The sequence below is a fragment of the Pleurodeles waltl genome, chromosome 5 (genome assembly GCF_031143425.1).
Source record: "Pleurodeles waltl isolate 20211129_DDA chromosome 5, aPleWal1.hap1.20221129, whole genome shotgun sequence".
In the NCBI taxonomy this organism is placed as follows: Eukaryota; Metazoa; Chordata; class Amphibia; order Caudata; family Salamandridae; genus Pleurodeles; species Pleurodeles waltl.
This window is the reverse complement of record NC_090444.1, coordinates 520,645,753-520,665,050: the sequence shown is the minus strand read 5'-3', so window position 1 is coordinate 520,665,050 and position 19,298 is coordinate 520,645,753. Positions and strand designations below refer to the sequence as shown.

The 19,298-nt window shown below is 43.0% G+C and overlaps 1 protein-coding gene across 5 annotated transcripts in view; it reads left to right on the top strand.

Annotated features, from left to right (window-relative positions):
* Positions 1-19,298, top strand: part of RALGAPA2 (Ral GTPase activating protein catalytic subunit alpha 2) — a 1,651,508-nt gene that overhangs the window by 618,777 nt on the left and 1,013,433 nt on the right. For all 5 annotated transcript variants that reach the window (XM_069234346.1, XM_069234347.1, XM_069234343.1 and 2 more), the window contains exon 13: positions 2,940-3,088. In XM_069234346.1, coding sequence (XP_069090447.1) covers positions 2,940-3,088 — 149 coding nt within the window. The remainder of the gene's footprint in view (positions 1-2,939; positions 3,089-19,298) is intronic.

Genomic DNA, 19,298 nt, shown 5'->3' with positions numbered 1-19,298 from the left:
GTTGGGCCACTACTATGAACCTCTGGTAAATCTACATATATTGACACCATTCCATTAAAGGTTTTTGTTATGCAATCTCTAAAAAAAGTAGACTGCTGTTTAAGTGAATATCTACTTGTTCAGAACCAGTTTCCAGATGCCAGACTGTCTTAGTTTGTAATGTTCATTCTAGTGCAGCTTGGAGTATGGAGTGGCCACTATGTATTGTACTTATAATGTGCACTTTGAAATTCAAATTAAATGAAACTTTAGTGGCAATAATATATTCAAATATTGAAGTGCCTGAGAAGCCTCGTCTAGTCGAATTGGCCAGTATGTCTTGATCTACTCTTCCATTATACATTTTTTGTACCCACGACATTCCTTATCACTATTTTGATTAATTGCGGTTTCTGCAAGGTTTAACATATTTTCCTTCTGGTTTAATCTGAATAATTACTGAACGAGCGACATCCTTTAAATTAAGTGAGTGTTCTTGTGATGTACTGAATACTGTATTTAGTATTTCAGCAACATAATTTATTTCCTCTGTCTATTGAAGATTTTGCTAATGTCTGTGCTGCTAATACATCAAAACCATTTTTCCTAAGGAATTCACAACATCAGGAAGTTCCAGCTCAAGGAAGAACTGCTCCAGAAACGTTAGGTGGATCAGATATAGAAGTTGATTTTTTTTTAAATATATTCTTCTGGAAATGTTTACATGAAGAATAATGTTCCTGATAAAAAAAGTCTCTCTTGCTCCTTTTCCCAGTATTGCATTTCCCACCTCAATAACCATATTCTTTTATTAAGCCCATTTTCAATAACGTTTGCTGATTCCTCTACAGCCCTAATCAGATAATAAAATTCTGGAGCAGTTGTGATGCTTTGTTCCTTTATTTGACATGTAGAATTAAGGCATTTTGTAAGAGACAACAGTATGCTAGATAATGTCCCCACAAGGCATGGTCCGGGTTAAAAACTGATTTTTCCAGCAGTTTTAAAATAGAAGCTATTGTGCCTGCAGCACATGGAAAGCTGCTGAAACTTGAACATAGTCTTAAGTTTAAGTAGGAACAGGCATTTTTGGGGAAGTCTGGTGTATTAGATAGATCGTCCCTGTTGGAAAGTTATTACTTCAGATGCTGTCAAACAAATCCTGATGTTTACTCCATGTATTTTTTTCATTCCTGAGGGCGTTTGGCATTCAGTGACTGGCAAAGTAAATTCCAGTGGGAAAATACTCTGAGCTATTCTCTTGTTTCTTTGTGAGGTACTTCCAAGTGTTGATATCCTATTACTGACAGTTTCAGATACTGTTGATGGTTCATTAACAGTGTCAACACTGAATGACCTTAAGTTACTGGATTGCAGCCAAGTACCAGAAGTTGTTTCTTTTCCACCAGAATTGGCAACTGATGGAGAAGGCATGGTCGTCTTTACTTGCTTAGTGAAAAAGAGAGAATCGGTGCTAAATCCACAGGAGAACCTATATGCAAAGATTTTGTCCACACCGTTTTAATCCTTGAGCTGTTATTAGTCTTTTTTAGACACTATTACTAGTCCTGAGTTTTAATTGTCATCTTCCCAGCTAGTTTCTTGAGAAGTCTTAGAGAGCTTCCACGAATTTCGAGTAACCAAGTGGATGATCTAAGATTTCCTATGTCACCTCTGCCATGTTTCTTTCTTTCTAGCTAATTTCTTGTGCCTGCCTGAATTTTTATGGGCCCTTTTTAATTGAGCCCTGACCCACATTCAATCCTACTTCTCGGTTCTTGAAGGACTCAGTGGCCCATAAACGAGTTCACAACCTGGTGCAGGTTATTATACATGCAATCAGTCCTCCATGTTTATTCCTTACTAGCTAGTTGATTGTGCCTGTCCGAAGTTATATGGGCCCTTTTTTCCTCGAGCCCTGTCACATACATGCATTATTTTTTTAGCCTATTGTATTTCGGATTTAGTGCAGTGTTTGTTGTAATCACAGGATCAAAAGCAATGATTCCGTGTATATTGTACTAGTAAAACTTTGTGCTGTTGTATGATCATAATAAGTCGGTTGCAGAACTCTAAACTACTTTCATAATCATAACAGATGAACTTCGGATTCGGCTACCGGCATCTAATCAGACTGCATCGCACCTACTACTTTGTTTTCTATGAGCCTGTACAGCCAGTGCTAACGCTCTGAAGTAAAAGCTACACAAACTCCTAAATAAATAATTATTTCCTTAATTGATCAATATCTACTCAAGCTCAGGTTGTTTTATATATATATATATATATATATATATATATATATACATATATATATATATAGTATTGAATTGCCTTTGTGTAAGAGTTATTTTTAAAATACAATCTCAGGTTTGAGGATTATGTAGAACACGTCAATGCTGAGGTCTAAGACAGTGCAGTGGTGCTTCCATCATCTAGGGGTAAGGATCTCCAGGCTGGGTATGATTTTGCGTGCTTGCAGAAGCATAAGGTTGGTCTCAAGGAACACTTGATTTACTACACACACCAAAATATTAGTAACTTATAGACTCACTGTGCACGGCACAGAATTCAGTTTCTAGCAATTTATTTGACTTCAGCATTTTTCTTTGAACGATGTTTAGTTACCATCGGCTTAAAGCAAACTATTATAGAAAAAAGATTTGGTGAGGTGTTGAGAATATTGGAAGCAGCCATTCTATTAGAAATTGTTTACGAGCTGCCCTTGCGTGTTCCTTGTTACCACAAAACATGCTTTATTTGCTACTCTACTGAAACTTTTTTGGCTTTTTTTCCTAAAATCCTCAGATTAAGTTCACCCTCAATTTCCCACTAACGTACCTTTATTGTGTGTAACTTACTTTCTTCTAAAATTGTTGCAGTTGAAGTATGGTGACATTTAAGCATTTGGTTCTTTATTATATTTGTTTCCATTAACAATACTTTCTCTTCTTTTCAAGGTTTTTCTGACAAATTCGGCAAATGTTTTCCTTCTGGAGCCATGTGCTGAGCTTCCTGTGCTCGTAGAGGAGCAAGTTGATGCATGCAAGGCCATCTTAAGCATTTACAGGCAAATGATAATGGAACTTAATATGAATAAAAAAACATGGTAAGTGCGTTTCCAGTTTTCATCCAATGAATAAAAATGGGCCAGATGTATGAAAGGATTTTGTGGATGGAAACCCTGCTAGTGGCAAATATTTTATTTTCTAGCTTACGCGTCAAGAATTTTCAATTCTATTAAGGACACGGAGGCGAGGATTATGCTTTCTCTTTCTTTTTACTGTTCCAACAGGAGCCAATAAAATAACAGTAGAACAAAAAACTTCAATACCCATGCAATATAGTAATAGTCACATGGTCCAATCATATCACAGGACCTATCCCCATAAAAGCCATGACCTCAACAGTCACTTCCTCTTTCTTTGTAAAAGTCAGATAAGAACCAAACACTGAAGGAAACGAAACTCCTTACAGAATAACAGGAAAACTCTTAGCAGTCCAACATCGTGGTCCCAGAACCACCAGCGACCAGAACAAGCTGCGACCTCAACCGACACCTCCATGAACAGGAAGATCAGAAACTCTATTCATGTCGCTCAAGGAAAGAACCATCCGAAAATATCACGGAGTCTTCTGATCCGCTCCTAAAAGAGATAAAAGATTGCCCGTAATATCTTTAATGGATATAACACCCATAAACAATCTACACATTGTCATGATACAACCGGGCGGGAAATGCAAAATATATCAAAATCCTGTGACAAACATCATTTATATTAAATAAAACACCAATGTTGCATATTAGTATAATGGTGGGATAATCCTCGCCTCCATGTCCTTCATAAAATTGAAAATTCTTGACGCGTAAGCTAGACATTTTTTTATTCTATGTCCGGACCGGAGGCTCCAATTATGCTTGTTTAAAGCTGACCAACCACCACAGTCGCCACATCAACCAATGGCTTATGATAACATTTTCTAAATGTAGATTCTGAAGACCAATCAGCTGCTCTCATAATGTCTTCCAGATGAGGACCAAACGCAAAGGTCTTGGAAGCCATAGCTCCTCTAGCTGAATGAGCTCCATATTTAGAGGTGTAAATGCCTGCCTCATTCATCAACCACCTCATCCGTTTAGCCAAAGTAGCTGCTGAAACTGGCTTAAAGGGCTTTTTGTAAGGGTATTAAAAGCTGACCTTTATCATTTTGTCTAATGTCAACAGTAGCAGATTCATAATCCTTCAAACATTGAACTACACACATTTGTTGATTATCAGGAAACCTAGGATAAGTTACCAAACTGCTATTGGTTTTTGTTCTTCTGGTGACATTAAATGTAACTCCCTCTGGTGAATAAGTTCTACCCACCAAATCTAAAGCCCTAACATCTGAAACATGTTTACAAGAAGTAAGACAAAGCAACATAGTCAATTTTGCTGAAATTTGTTTCCTATAGAGATAACGATTAGCAGGCCAATTACATCAACATCCCAAAGGGTAGAATATTTAGATTTAGGGGGGATGTCAAGCGAATCCCTTGCATCACTTTACAGACTAAAGGATGTTCACCTACCGGTTTACCTTCTACCGGAGAATGACCTGCAGAAATAGCTGACCTAAAATTATTCACTGTACGATAGGCAAGACCTGAACTCGCCAATTCACCTAAAAAATTCACAATCATGTCAACATTCGTCCCCATGGGATCGGTACTCTGTCCGTCACACCAACCGGACCATCTCCGCCAGGATGAAGAATACCTCTTATGCGTACTTGAAGACCAGGCTTGTTTAATGAAGTCTGCAGCCTGTTGCGAAATTCCTGGGGAAATCCATCTCGCCCTGAAACTGTCCAAGCCTTCAACCAAAGCTGGTTGGACAGAAATAAGGGATTTTGAAGGCCCTCTGTACTCATCAGAAGATTCTGACGAGGAGGAATGAAAAGGGGAGGAGAGCAAGCTAACTGCAGAGCTACCGGGAACCAGGGTTGAGCCCTCCACAGAGGGGTTAGCAGTACAATCTCTACCTTCTGTCTTCTCACCTGGGCTAAAACCCTGGGGATCATCACAAATGGAGGAAATGCATATCCCTGAAATTGGGCTCCAATACTGAAGGAAGGCATCAGTCGCCCGAGCCATCGGGTCTGGACGCCAACTGAAAAATATCGGAATCTGAAAATTGAGACGTGAGGCAAAAAGGTTTATGTCGCAAGGACCCAGTTCCAGAAGGACCTGCTGAAAAAGATGTCGACTCAATCACCAATCGCTGGCATCCCTCAAATACCTGGAGTGCCAGTCCGCTGTGGTGTTCTGTACCCCCGGAAGATATACTGCTGTGACACTTAAGCGATGAAGAAGGCATTAATGCCAAAATTCCTTCGCTATCTCCGCTAACATTTTGGATCGAGTTCCTCCCAGTTTGTTGATGTATCTCACCGCCGAGATGATGTCCATTTTCAACAAGATTCAGCAATCTCCCTTCTGGGGAGAGAGACTCTTGATGGCAAAAGAAACCGCTAGAAGTTCCATACAATTGATAAGAAGCCTCGTCTCAGTCTGGGACCAGCGAATCCCCCCCGTCGCAATCGAGCCACAGCGAGCTCCCCAGTCCCACTGGTTGGCGTCCGACTCTATTATCATGTCCGGGAGAGAACCAAAAATGGCTCTGCCGTTCCAGGCTTCCATATGGTTCAACCACCAAAGAATCTCCGACCTCACCTCCTCGGTTAAAGGAATCTGTTCCGAATAGGAAAGACCCTTGCACAGATGCTGAATCTTCAACCTCTGGAAGGCTCGGTAATGAAGGGGAGCTGGACAAATTGCCTGAATGGAGGAGGACAGGAGACCTACTATCCTGGCAATGGCTCTCAAAGACACAGTCTGGTTGTTCAAAGCCAACCTCAATTCCCTCTTGATGTTGCGAACTTTGGGAGAGGGCAGAATGAGTTGGGCTCGCACTGAGTCTATCTGAAAACCCAGAAAATCTATTAACTGGGAAGGATTCAACAGTGACTTCTGCACATTGATAATGAATCCCAAATCCTGTAACAGTTGAATAGTCAACGCTAAATGACTCAGGAGAGTCTGAGTGTCCTGAGCCATCATCAGTGTTTTGAACTCTAGGCACTGACCCCTCCACAGAAACTGGAGGAAACGTCTGTGCGGTGCAAAAATAGGGATTGACAGGTAAGCGTCTTTCAGATCCAGATGCACCATTCAGTCGCCTTCTAACAGGATGTCCCTCAACATATGAATACCTTCCATCTTGAAGTGCCTGTATAAAATCCAGCTATTGAACTCTTCGAGGTTCAAGACAAGACAGTGACCTCCACCCTTCTTGTCCACAAGAAAAATAGGGCTGATGAAACCCCTTGGGTGAGGAGCGGAAAAACCTACAGCCCCCTCATCTATAAGTGATTGCACTTCTTGATCTATAATGGAAAGATCTTTTAGGGAAAAATACATTGGATTGGGAAATTGAGTTTGCTGCGGGCTACTGAAAAACTCCAGTCTGAAACCTGTCACTGTGTGAAGAACCCAAGGGTCCCTTGAAATTAGTTTCCAATTGTGAAGAAAGGAACCGACCCTGCCCCCCAAAATCACTTGTGAATAGGGAATAACCCTTACCAGAATATCCTGCGTCCTGAATTGCACTCTGTTGTCCTCGTCTGGGACCCCTGCGGAATCTTGCACGTCCGCCCCGTGAACGGGTGGGATAGAAGGTGGCCTCGGCAGGTTCTCCGTACCAGCCTCCTCTACCTCTGGGGTAATAGACTTGAGGGCTTGTGAAGGCTCCTCAGCCGGGCATACACCCTCCGTAACGACCGGCCCTGAGAAAAAGGCCGTGCTTAAATACCTTCTTGAGGGACAACTGGGCCTTTTCCAGGGAGGAGTAGGTAGAGCAAAATTTAGATAATTCTTTCACGAATGGCGTACCAAACAGCATACCATCCGCAGCAGGATCAGCTTCAGAAGAAGACAGATCATTAAGCCTGGGGTCAATGCGCATCAAAAAAGTTTGTCTGCGCTCGGTAGAGATAGCACAGTTAGTGTTGGCAAATGGCCCTCCGTGCCCAACCAATTAAAATGTCTGTGTCTACCGCCAGACCAGATTCCTTAAACTGGAAAGCCAACTTTAAAAATTTTGTAAGGGGACCAGACATATCTAAGAGCTTATCTTGACACGTACGCCAAGCTCTGTCAAGGCCCTTTTTAGGATCTTTTGAAAACTTTTTTATAAAAACTACCATTGTGGGATCCACTTCAGGCATATTCACTACCTTCCCTTCTAGGTCGGGTCTAGGACATTCAGCTCGGAGACGAGCGCGGACCTGTTTGTCAAACCCTTTGTGTAAGTGAGATTGAACATAATTGGCCGCCTCAGGAGGGGGTACCCAATTGGACGCTCTAGGTTGAACTATGTCAGTGGGGTCAAAATCTAAAACTTTGGGAGGAGACATCTGTCTCTTGTTTTTTTTGCTGGGACCTGGTACATCAGGGTCATCTGAGTCAGAAGAGGCATCGTCGCTGGAGGAGGAAGGGGTATTGGCAGACTTATTACTGCTGTGGGTGTGTTCACCTGCCCTTTTGCAGCGAAGCTTCTCAAAGGCGGCAGCCTGTTCAAACGAGGCATTAGAATCGCTCTGCTTTCCTGCGTCTATTAGCTTAGGATGTTCACTAGGGGCTGGAAGTCCCAGCATCCAACCTTGATTACGAGCGTAATCAATCAACTGACCAGAAAAGGGTCCCAAAGCCTTGACCAGAGCATCATTAACTGATTGTTTCACCCTAATGTCAAGGGCCTCGACCAGATTCATTTCCAGCTGGCCAAAATTATCTTTAGGATAATATCCTGATTCATCATTATGCCACTGAGCCATTCTCCTGATTCTTGAAGAAGTAAATACACTTCAAAATATAAAACAATATGAATTCAGGAGCTCAAAGGGGGAGTGCAAAAACCCCTGCCAGGTCAAAAAGCAGACAGACTTTGAATAAAGAGTGGAGGGAGCAGACCTGGATACAAAAAAGCACTCTTGGCAGTGCCTATTCAATTTGTACAACCCCAAGCAAAGCTGTGGGGCGTCAGGGAGCACAGAAATGGAATCACAAGAGAGGGGAGGCAATCGGCATCGTGTTGCATCAACGCATCAGCTCCTCACAATGAGAACAAGGACGCGCGCAGCACGACCCCCGAAATAGAAATAGGACTACGCGAGTAACGTGTAGTCTGCTCCCACTCCACATAAATAAATAAACTCTGCCAAGGACAGATGCACAATGAAAGCGTGCCCAAGGAAATGTACAACGAATTCTTTATGCAATATAGAAGTAGAAAGAAAAACGAAGAGCACTTATCTGCTGCGGAGCAGCAAAGAAAGAGGAAGTGACTGTCGAGGTCATGGCTTTTATGGGGATAGGTCCTGTGAAATGATTGGACCCTGTGACTGTTACTATATACTTCATGGGTATTGAAGTTTTTTGTTTTACTGTTTATTTTATTGGCTGCTGTTGGAACAGTAAAAAGAAAGAGAAAGCATAATCGGAGCCTCTGGTCCTGACATAGAATTCAAACCACAACGTGATATTTCTTAATGTATAAAACCTCTTTCACTATCCCAAAAGTCTTTTCCGAATTTCAAATGTGGTTATCGGACTCATTCCAAATCTGCCCCGCCTACTTGTGATTTTTAACTGAATGGTCACAAACCCTTTGTGAAAAATGACCAACACCTCATGTAACGCATTCGAATAGCTGAAGCTGTTCCCATTCCACGGCTTACAATCTGAAAATTAATTGACTGCTTCAAGGGGAGGGGAAGACAGTGGATCTCCCTACTGTCTTACCAACCAGGAAACTGTTTTTTTTAAAGCAGCAGCTGGACACCGGCTGCTATAATAATAATAAAAGAATAAACGTTGTTTTGGGTCTGTGAACACAGGGACAGTGATCGGCTTTCCTTTGCAGGCCAACAGCTGTGTTCGTAGTCCGTTGCAGAGGTGTCCTAAAAGCAACCTTCCTAAGTAATACTTATTAGGCAAGCCCTTCTGTGATCCTGTGAAACTGGGCAGTTTGCGGTGTAACTTATCAGTGCATAAGGTGCATCGCAACCTGGAAGCCACGTGACAAAAATCTGTCTTTTCTCATGACATTGTTGATGTAATTGTAATGATAATGCCAGGCTTAAAGTTCACCCAAGTGCCACATGAAACCATCATTGCTGTTGAGTATTTCATTCTCGAACAAATTCTATATTTTGCATTTTCATTTTCACGTTCTGCTTCAATGCTGTGATCAACGGGCCATATTTTATGTCAAAATAATAACCCACTGAAGTTTCCGTTTTGTTATCCATGAGGATACACCAGTTGTGGTTTATTCTTTCATGTAGCTTCTGGCAAGTCTAGCCAACGTACTGTCCTCTTGGCATTTATTGTACATTCTGAGATATGATGCATTGGTTAATTTAGAGTCCTATGCCCCTTGAGTATGTAATTTCAAGATCTCTGGCGGTTTTGATTAGTTTTTAGTTACAAAAGAATGCACAGGTTTTCATTTTTCCAACATAGCTGAGATATGTCCCAGTTCTCTTCTGTTCTTGTTCTAATGGCAGTTTGCCTCTATTGAGAATTTGTCCCAGGTTTTGAGGTTTCTTGTTGGCAGTTAATTGATGTACAGTGAAAATGTGTTTCACTGTCTTAACCAGGCTGAATATAGTTGTGCCATTGCAGGGTGATTTGTAACCACCAATGGTAGAAATGTAATTCTGCAATCTGTATTATAGCAGGTTTTCTCTGCTTTTTGCTAGTATGTGATCAGAATATCTAGGATAACCTATAGCTACAAAATGGATAAACTGAGCTAGCGAGCTCCCCGTCTTCTCATCAGAACTTTGATGCCTGATTCCTTGATTGAATGTCAAAGCTTGCTGCATTTAGCTCAGGTAGACCGTTACAGTGAGGTTTTTGTTCCTGATTGTAGATTTCTTGCATACACGTATTTTCAAGAGACACTGTCTTCCAACAGATATGATGTATCCATTGTTGTTAATAAATATTCCTTGGGGAACTTGAAGCAGTGAGAAATCCAATTAATGGTGTTTAGGATAAGAGAGTTTACCCCACTTTATCACAAGCTTTGTATCATACGGCATCTATTATATCAACGTAGCCCACAAATTTGCAGGGTAATTGTAGAGGAGTTTCTCAGGTGACTACAATAATTAAAAGCCTTAGGTTGGTGATTTGGAGAGAAAATAGTAATAACATACCATGAAGTTGTGGTTGATGTACTGGATGCAATATCATGGTAGGTCAATATTTTTAACCTTTATATAGTGACCTGCGACAAAAGAGACTCTTTTTCTGACAATCATGGAAATGTCATCTGTACTTAACAGTAATGTCTGTGATTTCAGATTTGTTTGTTGTAGGAATTACAGCTTCAATTTCGCAAAACAGTGGGTAGCATACTGTGGTGACATTGTGTGCATATGGTGGCTCCAATTTTTGCAGGAAGTGTCTCTCATTAAACAATGCTAGCTTGAATCTCATGATATATGTTGTACCCTTGACAGGGATACCATCATCACGTGGAGTGTTGGGGTACAAAGAAACTGCACATAGAATGGTCAAAGCAGAATTGCTAGTATCCTCATTTTCTCTCGGATGTTCTAGAGGAAGCATGTTGTGTTCTGTACAATGGTGGTATGGGTTGCGCCACAGGTTTTACAATGAATTTCAAGAGTTGGCTTTAGTCAATGTTTTGACTTCTAAGATGATTTGGTGGCCACTGGTCTAAAGTTCATGTATGTTTGGAAACATATATAGTATTACAGGTTTTGGTTTCTCTGGTATCAGAGGTGCTTTGTACACTTCTGTGGGATATTCACTAATTTCCTAGCAGTAACTTGTGACTCATATTTTTATATTCTTCTTTCTCATTGACCACCACCACACCACCTTTGTTTGCCATTTGTTTGAAGAACTCTGAATGTCCCTTGCTCTTGGAAGGTAATGCTTTTCCTTTATTTGTTGCTGGCAAGGATATCCAACAATACTCATTTTCATAGTATGCATTTCAAGTTTTGGATTTTCGTGATAGGGTAGGATTTTCTTAAGCTGTCATATTTAGCAGCAATCCCAATTCACTAATTTGTCCATGGAAATATTCTGTTCAAAGGCATGTGTGGATATGTCCGCCATCTAGTGTTGGGTCCTCAGAGTAGCAACTTGTTTTTGTTCGAAGAATCTTTTCGAGTCACGAGATCGAGTGACTCCTCTCCTCAGTGATACTGAGCATGGGCATCGAGACCTTTGTTAGATTGTTTTCTCTCCGCCGTTGGGTTCAGACATGTGTTCCTCTCGCTCCGTTATTTCCTCGGCTAGGTCTGTTCTGAACTGTCCTCTTCAATCTTTCTTTCAGCAACGGTATTGTAATTCCATCGAGTTTTCTATATATTTCGCAGTCAGTCCGAATTTCTGTACCAGGAGCTGGCTTACCTACCCGTCGAGGCATCTTTGCCCGTCTCAGGCCTAATCTTCCACGTGGTGTTGGACTGTGCAGGGCTAATGAAATATACTCCATTTCACTGTTGACCTCGATGCCACTCGGAATTCCCCTGCACCGGCCAACATCTGGTGTGTAATTTGTCTCCCCCCCGGACCACAGCGAAGAAACCTGCAGCGCCTGCCATTCCTTTCAATTCAAGAAGATGCTCCAGGACAGAAGAGCTCGTAGGTTGGAGATGGCGTCCAAAACACCAGATGACACTTCAGCTACATTTGGGGAAGAACACACGCAGGAGGAGCTGGAACAGGAGGAGGCCTTCTCCATAGAAGATTCAGAGTCAGACATCCAATCCGACATTGAGAGCCTGCCAGTCAACACCCGCATCCTGTGAGTAGAACAGGCCCTACTTCCCCTACAAAAACTTTAGAAAAGCCTCAGAAGCAGGTTGCCGTACCACCACTGCCTTCAGGGCCATCACCTTCAGATGACCCGCCCTCTGGCTCGGTAGAGAAAACATTCAAGAAGTCTTTGGCAGCCAACTTCGGCTTTGCAACATCCCAGTCAACCTTGAGCAGATCCATTGACCGGAGCGCTTAGGCACCAAGCAAAAAACCCTCTTCATCCACTTCAGAGCCGACAGCTTCGACTCGACACAAGACTTCGGCTCAGAAAATTTCGGACCTTAAGACTGTGCCTTCCAGAGAGTCTAGTCACTCCTTCGAAACAGCTTCATCAGTGGAGTCCATCTTGGAAATAATGGATGCTCATCAGTGCCAACTCCATATTCAAAAAGGAACAGGGAGAATAATTGCTTCCCCCCTGTTCCAAACAAAAGGAAGCTCACCTTTGAAGAGGCCTTGGACACTGCTCCTCCCCCTAAAAAGTTCTCTAAGGAAAAAGCTCCAGCTCAACCTCGGGCTTCTCCACCACACTCGTCAGTGCTTTCTTCTACTCCTACACCACTTCCTCAATCTTCTACACCACAGTTTTCACCACCACCTCAAGGAGATGATTTGGGTGACATGCCATGGGATTCATATGATCCAGTTCCCATCCTGCCAAATTACCCTGACTTATATCCAGCACAGCCATCACCATGTGAAGACACAACATCCTATCAGTAGGTCATAGCATGGGCAGCCGCATACTATAATGTCCAGCTGCACACTGATCCGATTGAAGAGAATTTCTCTTTGACACCCTCGCTACCACACAGAGAGTGTCAATTTTTTCCCATGTTGCTTGGCATGCTTAGACATGTCAATGATATTTTTAAAGTACCTGTAAAGTCTTGGATTATCACCCAAAGAGTGGATAAAAAATACAAGGCTGCACCTACAGACCATCTATACGGGCTCAAATCCCTCCTGACTCCACAGTCGTCATTACAGCACTAACACTTGCTAATAGTCAATCCACAGGAGATACGCCCCCTCCTAATGAGGAAAGTAAAAAAAAAATAGATGCAGCGGGGAAAAGAGTGTCTGAACAAGCTACAGTCATTGGCATATTGCCAATTCCCAGGCACTTTTGGCACAATACGACAGGGCCCACTGGGACGAAATGGAGGAACTCCTCTAGTACCTCCCAGAGGAACATCGTTAAAGGACACAAGAGATAGTTTCAGAGGGTCAAACCATTTCTAATAATTATTATGTGTGCAACTGATGCCGCAGATACCGCAGCATGCAGTATTAACACTAGTGTCATTATACATAGGCAGGCTTGGCTTAGGTGTTCAGGACTCAAGCCAGATATACAGCATGTAGTCATCAACATGCCATTTGATAGGGAACACTTATTTAGCCAAGAAGTAGACAACACCATAGGAAAACTTAAAAAAAGACTTGGAGACAGCAAAGCCTATGGGGGCATTACTCACCACCAAACAACGTGGTAACTTTTGTTACCCACAATTCAGGGGAGGCTTCAAACCATCCTCCAAACCAAGTTCCCATTTCTACAATAGGGGATCATTTAGATGATCCCACAGAGGAGCAAACAACAAGGGCAGAGGAAAGCCATCCAATTCCAGTGACGATTTACACCTTCCACCACCTCACACCTCTCCAGTAGGTGGGAAGATTCAAAATGTTCTACACTCAATGGTCACATATCCCCACAGACCAGAGGGTTCTCTCAATTATCCTACACAGTTACTGTCTGGAGCTCACTTCCACTCCACCAACTATTCCCCTCGCTTTCACAAATTGTCACAAGAACATCTTACTCTTCTCAAAGAAGCAGTTCAATCCCTTCTTCTCAAAGGGGCTACAGAACCAGTCCCTGGCTCACAGCAAAGGCCAGGCATATGCTTTCTATACATCCTTATACCAAAGAAGGACTAGTCACTCAGGCCAATTTTAGACCTCAGACCACTAAAGTAATAAAATCAATAAAGGTGTTTATCAACAAACAAAAAGACTGTGCTCTCATGTACCCGAAGGCAGTCCGGGACGATGAAGTGAAGCTGCATGTCGCTGAACACCAAAGGAAGACACAGAACTTGTGCGAGTCCCAATCCCATTCTATGTTGATGACGCAGATCTGTTCCCAATCTCGAGGCTGTTCCGGCAACAGGTCTCCATGACATTCCTAGTCACCCAGTAAATTTAAGTCAGAAATGAAGGGGAAACATAAGAAATCAATGTGGGACTCTGTCCAATGAGAAGCTGGGTGCCAATCAGTTTTGCTCCTGATTCCCTGCTCAGGGAGATAATTCATCAACTAGTCCCATTGCACCCAGAATTTCCTAGGCCCCGGGTGATGCTTCAGCATTTCACGCCATTTAGGCTAGCCATGATGCATATCAGGCTTCTCCAACAAGTAGCTTGTGAGCTAGTGGTAGCTCTCCAGATACCTGTGAGTAGCTCTCCTGTATGCAGTCCAACCTGCTAAATTAGAAGCTTTTGTTTGGTTGAATTAATATATGTATACTAAAATTGAAAGGTGTGTACTTGATATGAAAATGTGTGTATTCTCAGAACCCATAATTTTCAAAATCTATTAAAAGCTGATATCTGAATGATCAATCGTGCAGTCTTCATAGCGTTATTACTAACATTATTACCTTGGTGCCAGGGGGCATTGCACCTGTGGCTAATGTGTATTCCCCTTGTAGAGGCATTCCTAATTTAGTAAGCCTTTTTTACATTGCTGCTGGTAATCCTGCACTGAGGTGATCAGGGCTGGTAACTGTGCACATGGTGGTCACTAATGTAATTGTCTGATGTGTACAATACTTTTATTATTAGTAGCTCATGATGATTTTCATTGAACATAAATAGCTCTTGTTAGTGAAAAGGTTGGAGACCACTTATGCACATATATGGCACTCTTTCTTCTCCCTCTGACATGCCTTCGGAACTCGGTGATCTAGGCGGGTCCACCCTCTGTGCTAACTCGGGTTCTACACCAACTTCGGTGCTACCTTTCACTCCAAGACCTACGTTGGTTCCTTTGTCATCAGCCGCTGGTCCCAGTGTTGTTGGTGCTGGAGGATAAGCCCCTGAAGACTCTGATGTCCAACCGCTAACTGAATCCATCTTGACCCCAACTGAGGTTGTGCTAGAACGCCGCTCCTGCACACCCAGTTTCTATACATTCTTACTTGGGCAAAACTCTAACCTCTAAAACTGAGCCTTCCTCAGATGGACTGTTTACCCCTCTTGTTATGATGACAACAGTGTATGCATAAAGTTAACCAGTGGGCTTGAGACTTCCCCTGACACTAGGTTGTTTTCATCCCTTGAACCCCCAAGGAGGTGAGTCCTTTATTTTTATTATGATTAGACATGCAACTGAGATCCTAAACCTACAGCTGCTTTTTGTTTAAGTCAAAGCCTGCACTCTTAAAATGTTTTAGACTCTAAGCCAACCCAAACTGAGCCATTGCTTCCCTTTAATGAAGCTCTGACTGACACCCTTGTGGACACTTACGCTAAACCTTGCTCTTGCCCACCAGTGAACAAGCAGGTGGCCAGATGCCACAGACGCCTGGTGACCCAGAATTTCTTAGGCTACATCCCACTTCTGAGAGTTTGATGATCTAGACTTTTATCCTCAAAGTGTATCCTAATTAATTGTGTAAAACTCCTCCAGACAGGGAGTCAAAAAGGCTTGAGGCATTCAGGAAGTGAATGTTTCCCCTCCGCCAACTTGTCATTGAGGTCTTGGAAGTGGGGTTGGAATGTTACTCCTGCTATTTCCTTATGCCAACGGTGGATGGATGTCTTTCTCCTCTTCTAAATTTATGCCCTCTGAATTCTTTCCTGTGGAAAGACTGATTAAAAATGATCAAGCTAGTCTAAGTCTGTCTACCCTGGATCCGAGTGACTGGCTAGTTGCCTTGGACCTTCAGGACACCTACTTTCATGTACTTGTACTGCAGTCCCACAGACGTTATCTGTGGTTCAGTGTAGGCCAGAAGCCGTTTAAGCTTTCTGTGCTCCCCTTCGGTCTTATCAGTGTTTTTTGGGTGTTAACAAATGTGGTGGAAGTGGTCTCCGCCCAGTTTTGGCTTTTGGGATACTGGTCTTCCCCTACTCCAACATCTGGCTGTTAAAAGCTGGCTCACCACAGTCAGTCGTAGACCACCACAAAATGGTATTGAAACAACAAGGGCGGAGTGTGGTCCTGAGTCCTGTGCTAGGTGGCTCATTGCCTTTGGAATTGCCTGGAACGTCAGTGCATCTTCCTGATTGTGAGCCATCTTGCAGGATCTTTTAATGCCAGGGCAAGGTTGTTGCATCTTGAGGTAGTGCAGGACATCCTCCAGTAGTGGGGCAAGCCCTAGCTGCATATTTCTCTATTGTCAAACGTGCAATGTGAAACCTGCCCATTGGAGTCCCAGGAAGACACGCTCTAGGAGATGCATTCAAGTTATACTGGAGCACTGACCTCCTGTATGTCTTTTTGCCACTGCTTCTTCTGTCCAGAATTATTACTAAGAGCAAGGAAGACTGGGCACTAGTCATCCAAATGGCTCCAGCATGGGTGTCATTTATTGATCACCAGGGGTCGCAGCTGCAACCCCTGTCTTCCCCTTGCGACCCCTGACCCTGTGTTTGTGTCCCCTGGCCTCTGAGGTGGCAAATTCAGTGCTACAAACATAATGGCAGCTTGTCCTTACGGACATCAGTTAAGCATCTGCTCTCTTTTTTTTTCTTCTCTCTTTTTTTTATTACACTAATAGTGAATAATAATTGATTATTCCCTGTTAGTGTAATAAAAACGGAATACAATTACCTGAAATTCGGCCTTCCATGGCAGCTGAGGTAAGTAAAAACTGCTTCTAAAAGCATGTTGTGTTTATGCTTAGGGGTTAGTGTGTTTGTGAGAGAGAGTGTATGTGAGTGTGAATTTGTGTATGTATTAGAATGTGTGCGTGAGTGAAAGCGGAGCTCAAAGGGCATGTTATGACAATTCTGCTACTCCTGGCATTTTGGTGACTTGAACTTCTGGGCATGAGTCTCTGTCATCCGATCTGGCTAAAGCAGCAGGACACGGTTCTGAACCCAAACCTGTACACCTTCGTGCAAGAAGATTGAGTTGCACCAGTTGACTGCATTCGATCTACCCCTGAGATTTTAGATGTCATCCTCGTGGCCATACACTCCTTAATAATCTGTTTACAGATTGTGCTGGGATAAATGTGTGGCTTGGCATGGACGCCACAACACAGACCACTTACAAACCTAACTGTTGGATGATATTTTGCTTGTTTTATGAAACTGATGTTGATGCGCGGGGGTGGTGCCTATATGGGGCTCTGCTCTGTCTCTTATCAGGCAGAACTAAGTCAGCATAGAGCCACACATCACCACTTGGCGACATCTGGGCATACTGCTGTGAAACGTTCCAGATCCAGTATGGCACTCAGAGGACTACTCGAAAGGTGAGGAATCTGCAGTTAGCTGTAGTGTCCACCAGAAAGGGTGTTACCAAACGTCAGTTACTGGTTATTCAGTTGGATAATTTCAAGACTCATTAGGAGGCATCTAAAAAATGTTAAAGTATAATTATTGCAATTATAAAAGGAATATGCATCTGAAATGTTAATTGTCTTTTAAAATTACCATTTTTCTTATATTCGTTTTGAAGCACAATTTTCTACTCAAAATCAATGCCTAAGAATGATTTTGTAAAAGTTGTTTGGCTTTTTATTATTTTGTAATAAACTTTTGGAGACATTGTAGGAAGCTGGCCTTGTGTTATCACCTTATACCAGGTCTAGGTAACCCCTGTTAGCAAAGTGTAGGCAGTGTCTAGGAGGCCAGGGCTCTCTAGAGGTAGCTGTAGATGAGCAGCCAAGACTTATCTAGGAGACATGCAAAGCCACACAGCAACGTATCACACTTTATTATGGTGACACAACACTAGAATACTTATTGGCAGTCCCCCCCCCCAACTGGAGGTAAGTACACACTAATCAGATACACAGTAGCAATCACATCGAATCTGGAGACCCACTCTCAAGGGAGTCCCTAAATGGCCCCAACAGGGGGTTTGGTCACCAAGTAAGGTGACCACCTATCAAGAGGGGTTTGTGACGTCAACCGGCATGACCTAGCCAATCAGATGCTCTGCACATCTTAGTTTCAAGATGGCAGAAGCAAGTGGGCACCTGGAGGAGCTCTGGGCACCACCCCTGGGGTGATGATGGACAATGGGAGTGGTCACTCACCCTTTCCTTTGTCCAGTTTTGTGCCAGAGCAGGGACTGGAGGGCACCAGATGTGTCTTTCAAAGTAAACTGGTGGCTTGGGGAGGCAGCCTATCCCAAGCCCTGTAATGCCTAATTCCAAGGGCTTTACCTCCCTCTCCCACAGGAAATCCTTTGTTCTTCCTTCCCCTGCCTGAGCTGGTTAAGCAGCAGGAGGGTAAAAACCTGTCTGAGGGGTGGCATGAGCGCGGGCTGCCCAGAAAACCCTAGAAGACTGGTTGGAGCAACACTGGGGGGAGCCCCCAGAGCGCATGGAATCATATAACCAATACTGGCAACAGTATTGGGGTATGATTCCGACATGTTTGGTACCAAACATGCCCAAGTTCAGAGTTATCATTCTGTAGCTGGACACAGGTAGTGGTTCAATACATGCTGCAGCCCATGGGAACTCCTGGTTCCCGAGTGTCCTGGGTACCTAAGTACCATATGCTAGGGACTTATATGGAGGGACCAGTATGCCAGTTGTGGGGTGTGCAAAGTCCTAGACAACCAGATTTAGAGAGAGACAGATCACAATCATTGGGGTCCTGGTTAGCAGGCTCGCATTGAAAACAGTCTAAGCATACTGATGATAGGAAAAAAGTGGGGGTAACAATGCCAACAAGAGGGTACTTTCCTACACACATTTTAAATTTATAATTTTTTTAAAGATCACAATGTGTCTCCTGGTACTTCCAAGTACTAGGTGAAATACTAAAATGGAGTAAGTTTGTCTAACTGGTTATTGGAGTGTCTCAGTCTCAAATTCTGAAGTCCCATGGAAGTGTGGATTCTAGTTGAGTGCATGGTGGAACAGATCTATTTTAGGCCCTTCCGGAAACTGTTTTGATTTATTTCGGACCTAAGTTGTGTGTTCAGTGAGTTCCACAAATTGGTCACCTTGTCTCAGAGCCTACTTCCAAGTTTACTCTATTTGATAGCTCTGTTTATTGATGAGATTTGCAATTCAGGCTTATGATTGGCAGTCACAGGATTAGCCACATGTGGAGGTTCTGTCTGCTTGTTCCTGGAACTTTCAAATGTGTGAGTAAGTTCATATTGGTGCCTATTGTAAGTGATGTCATTGTGAATGCTTTCAGG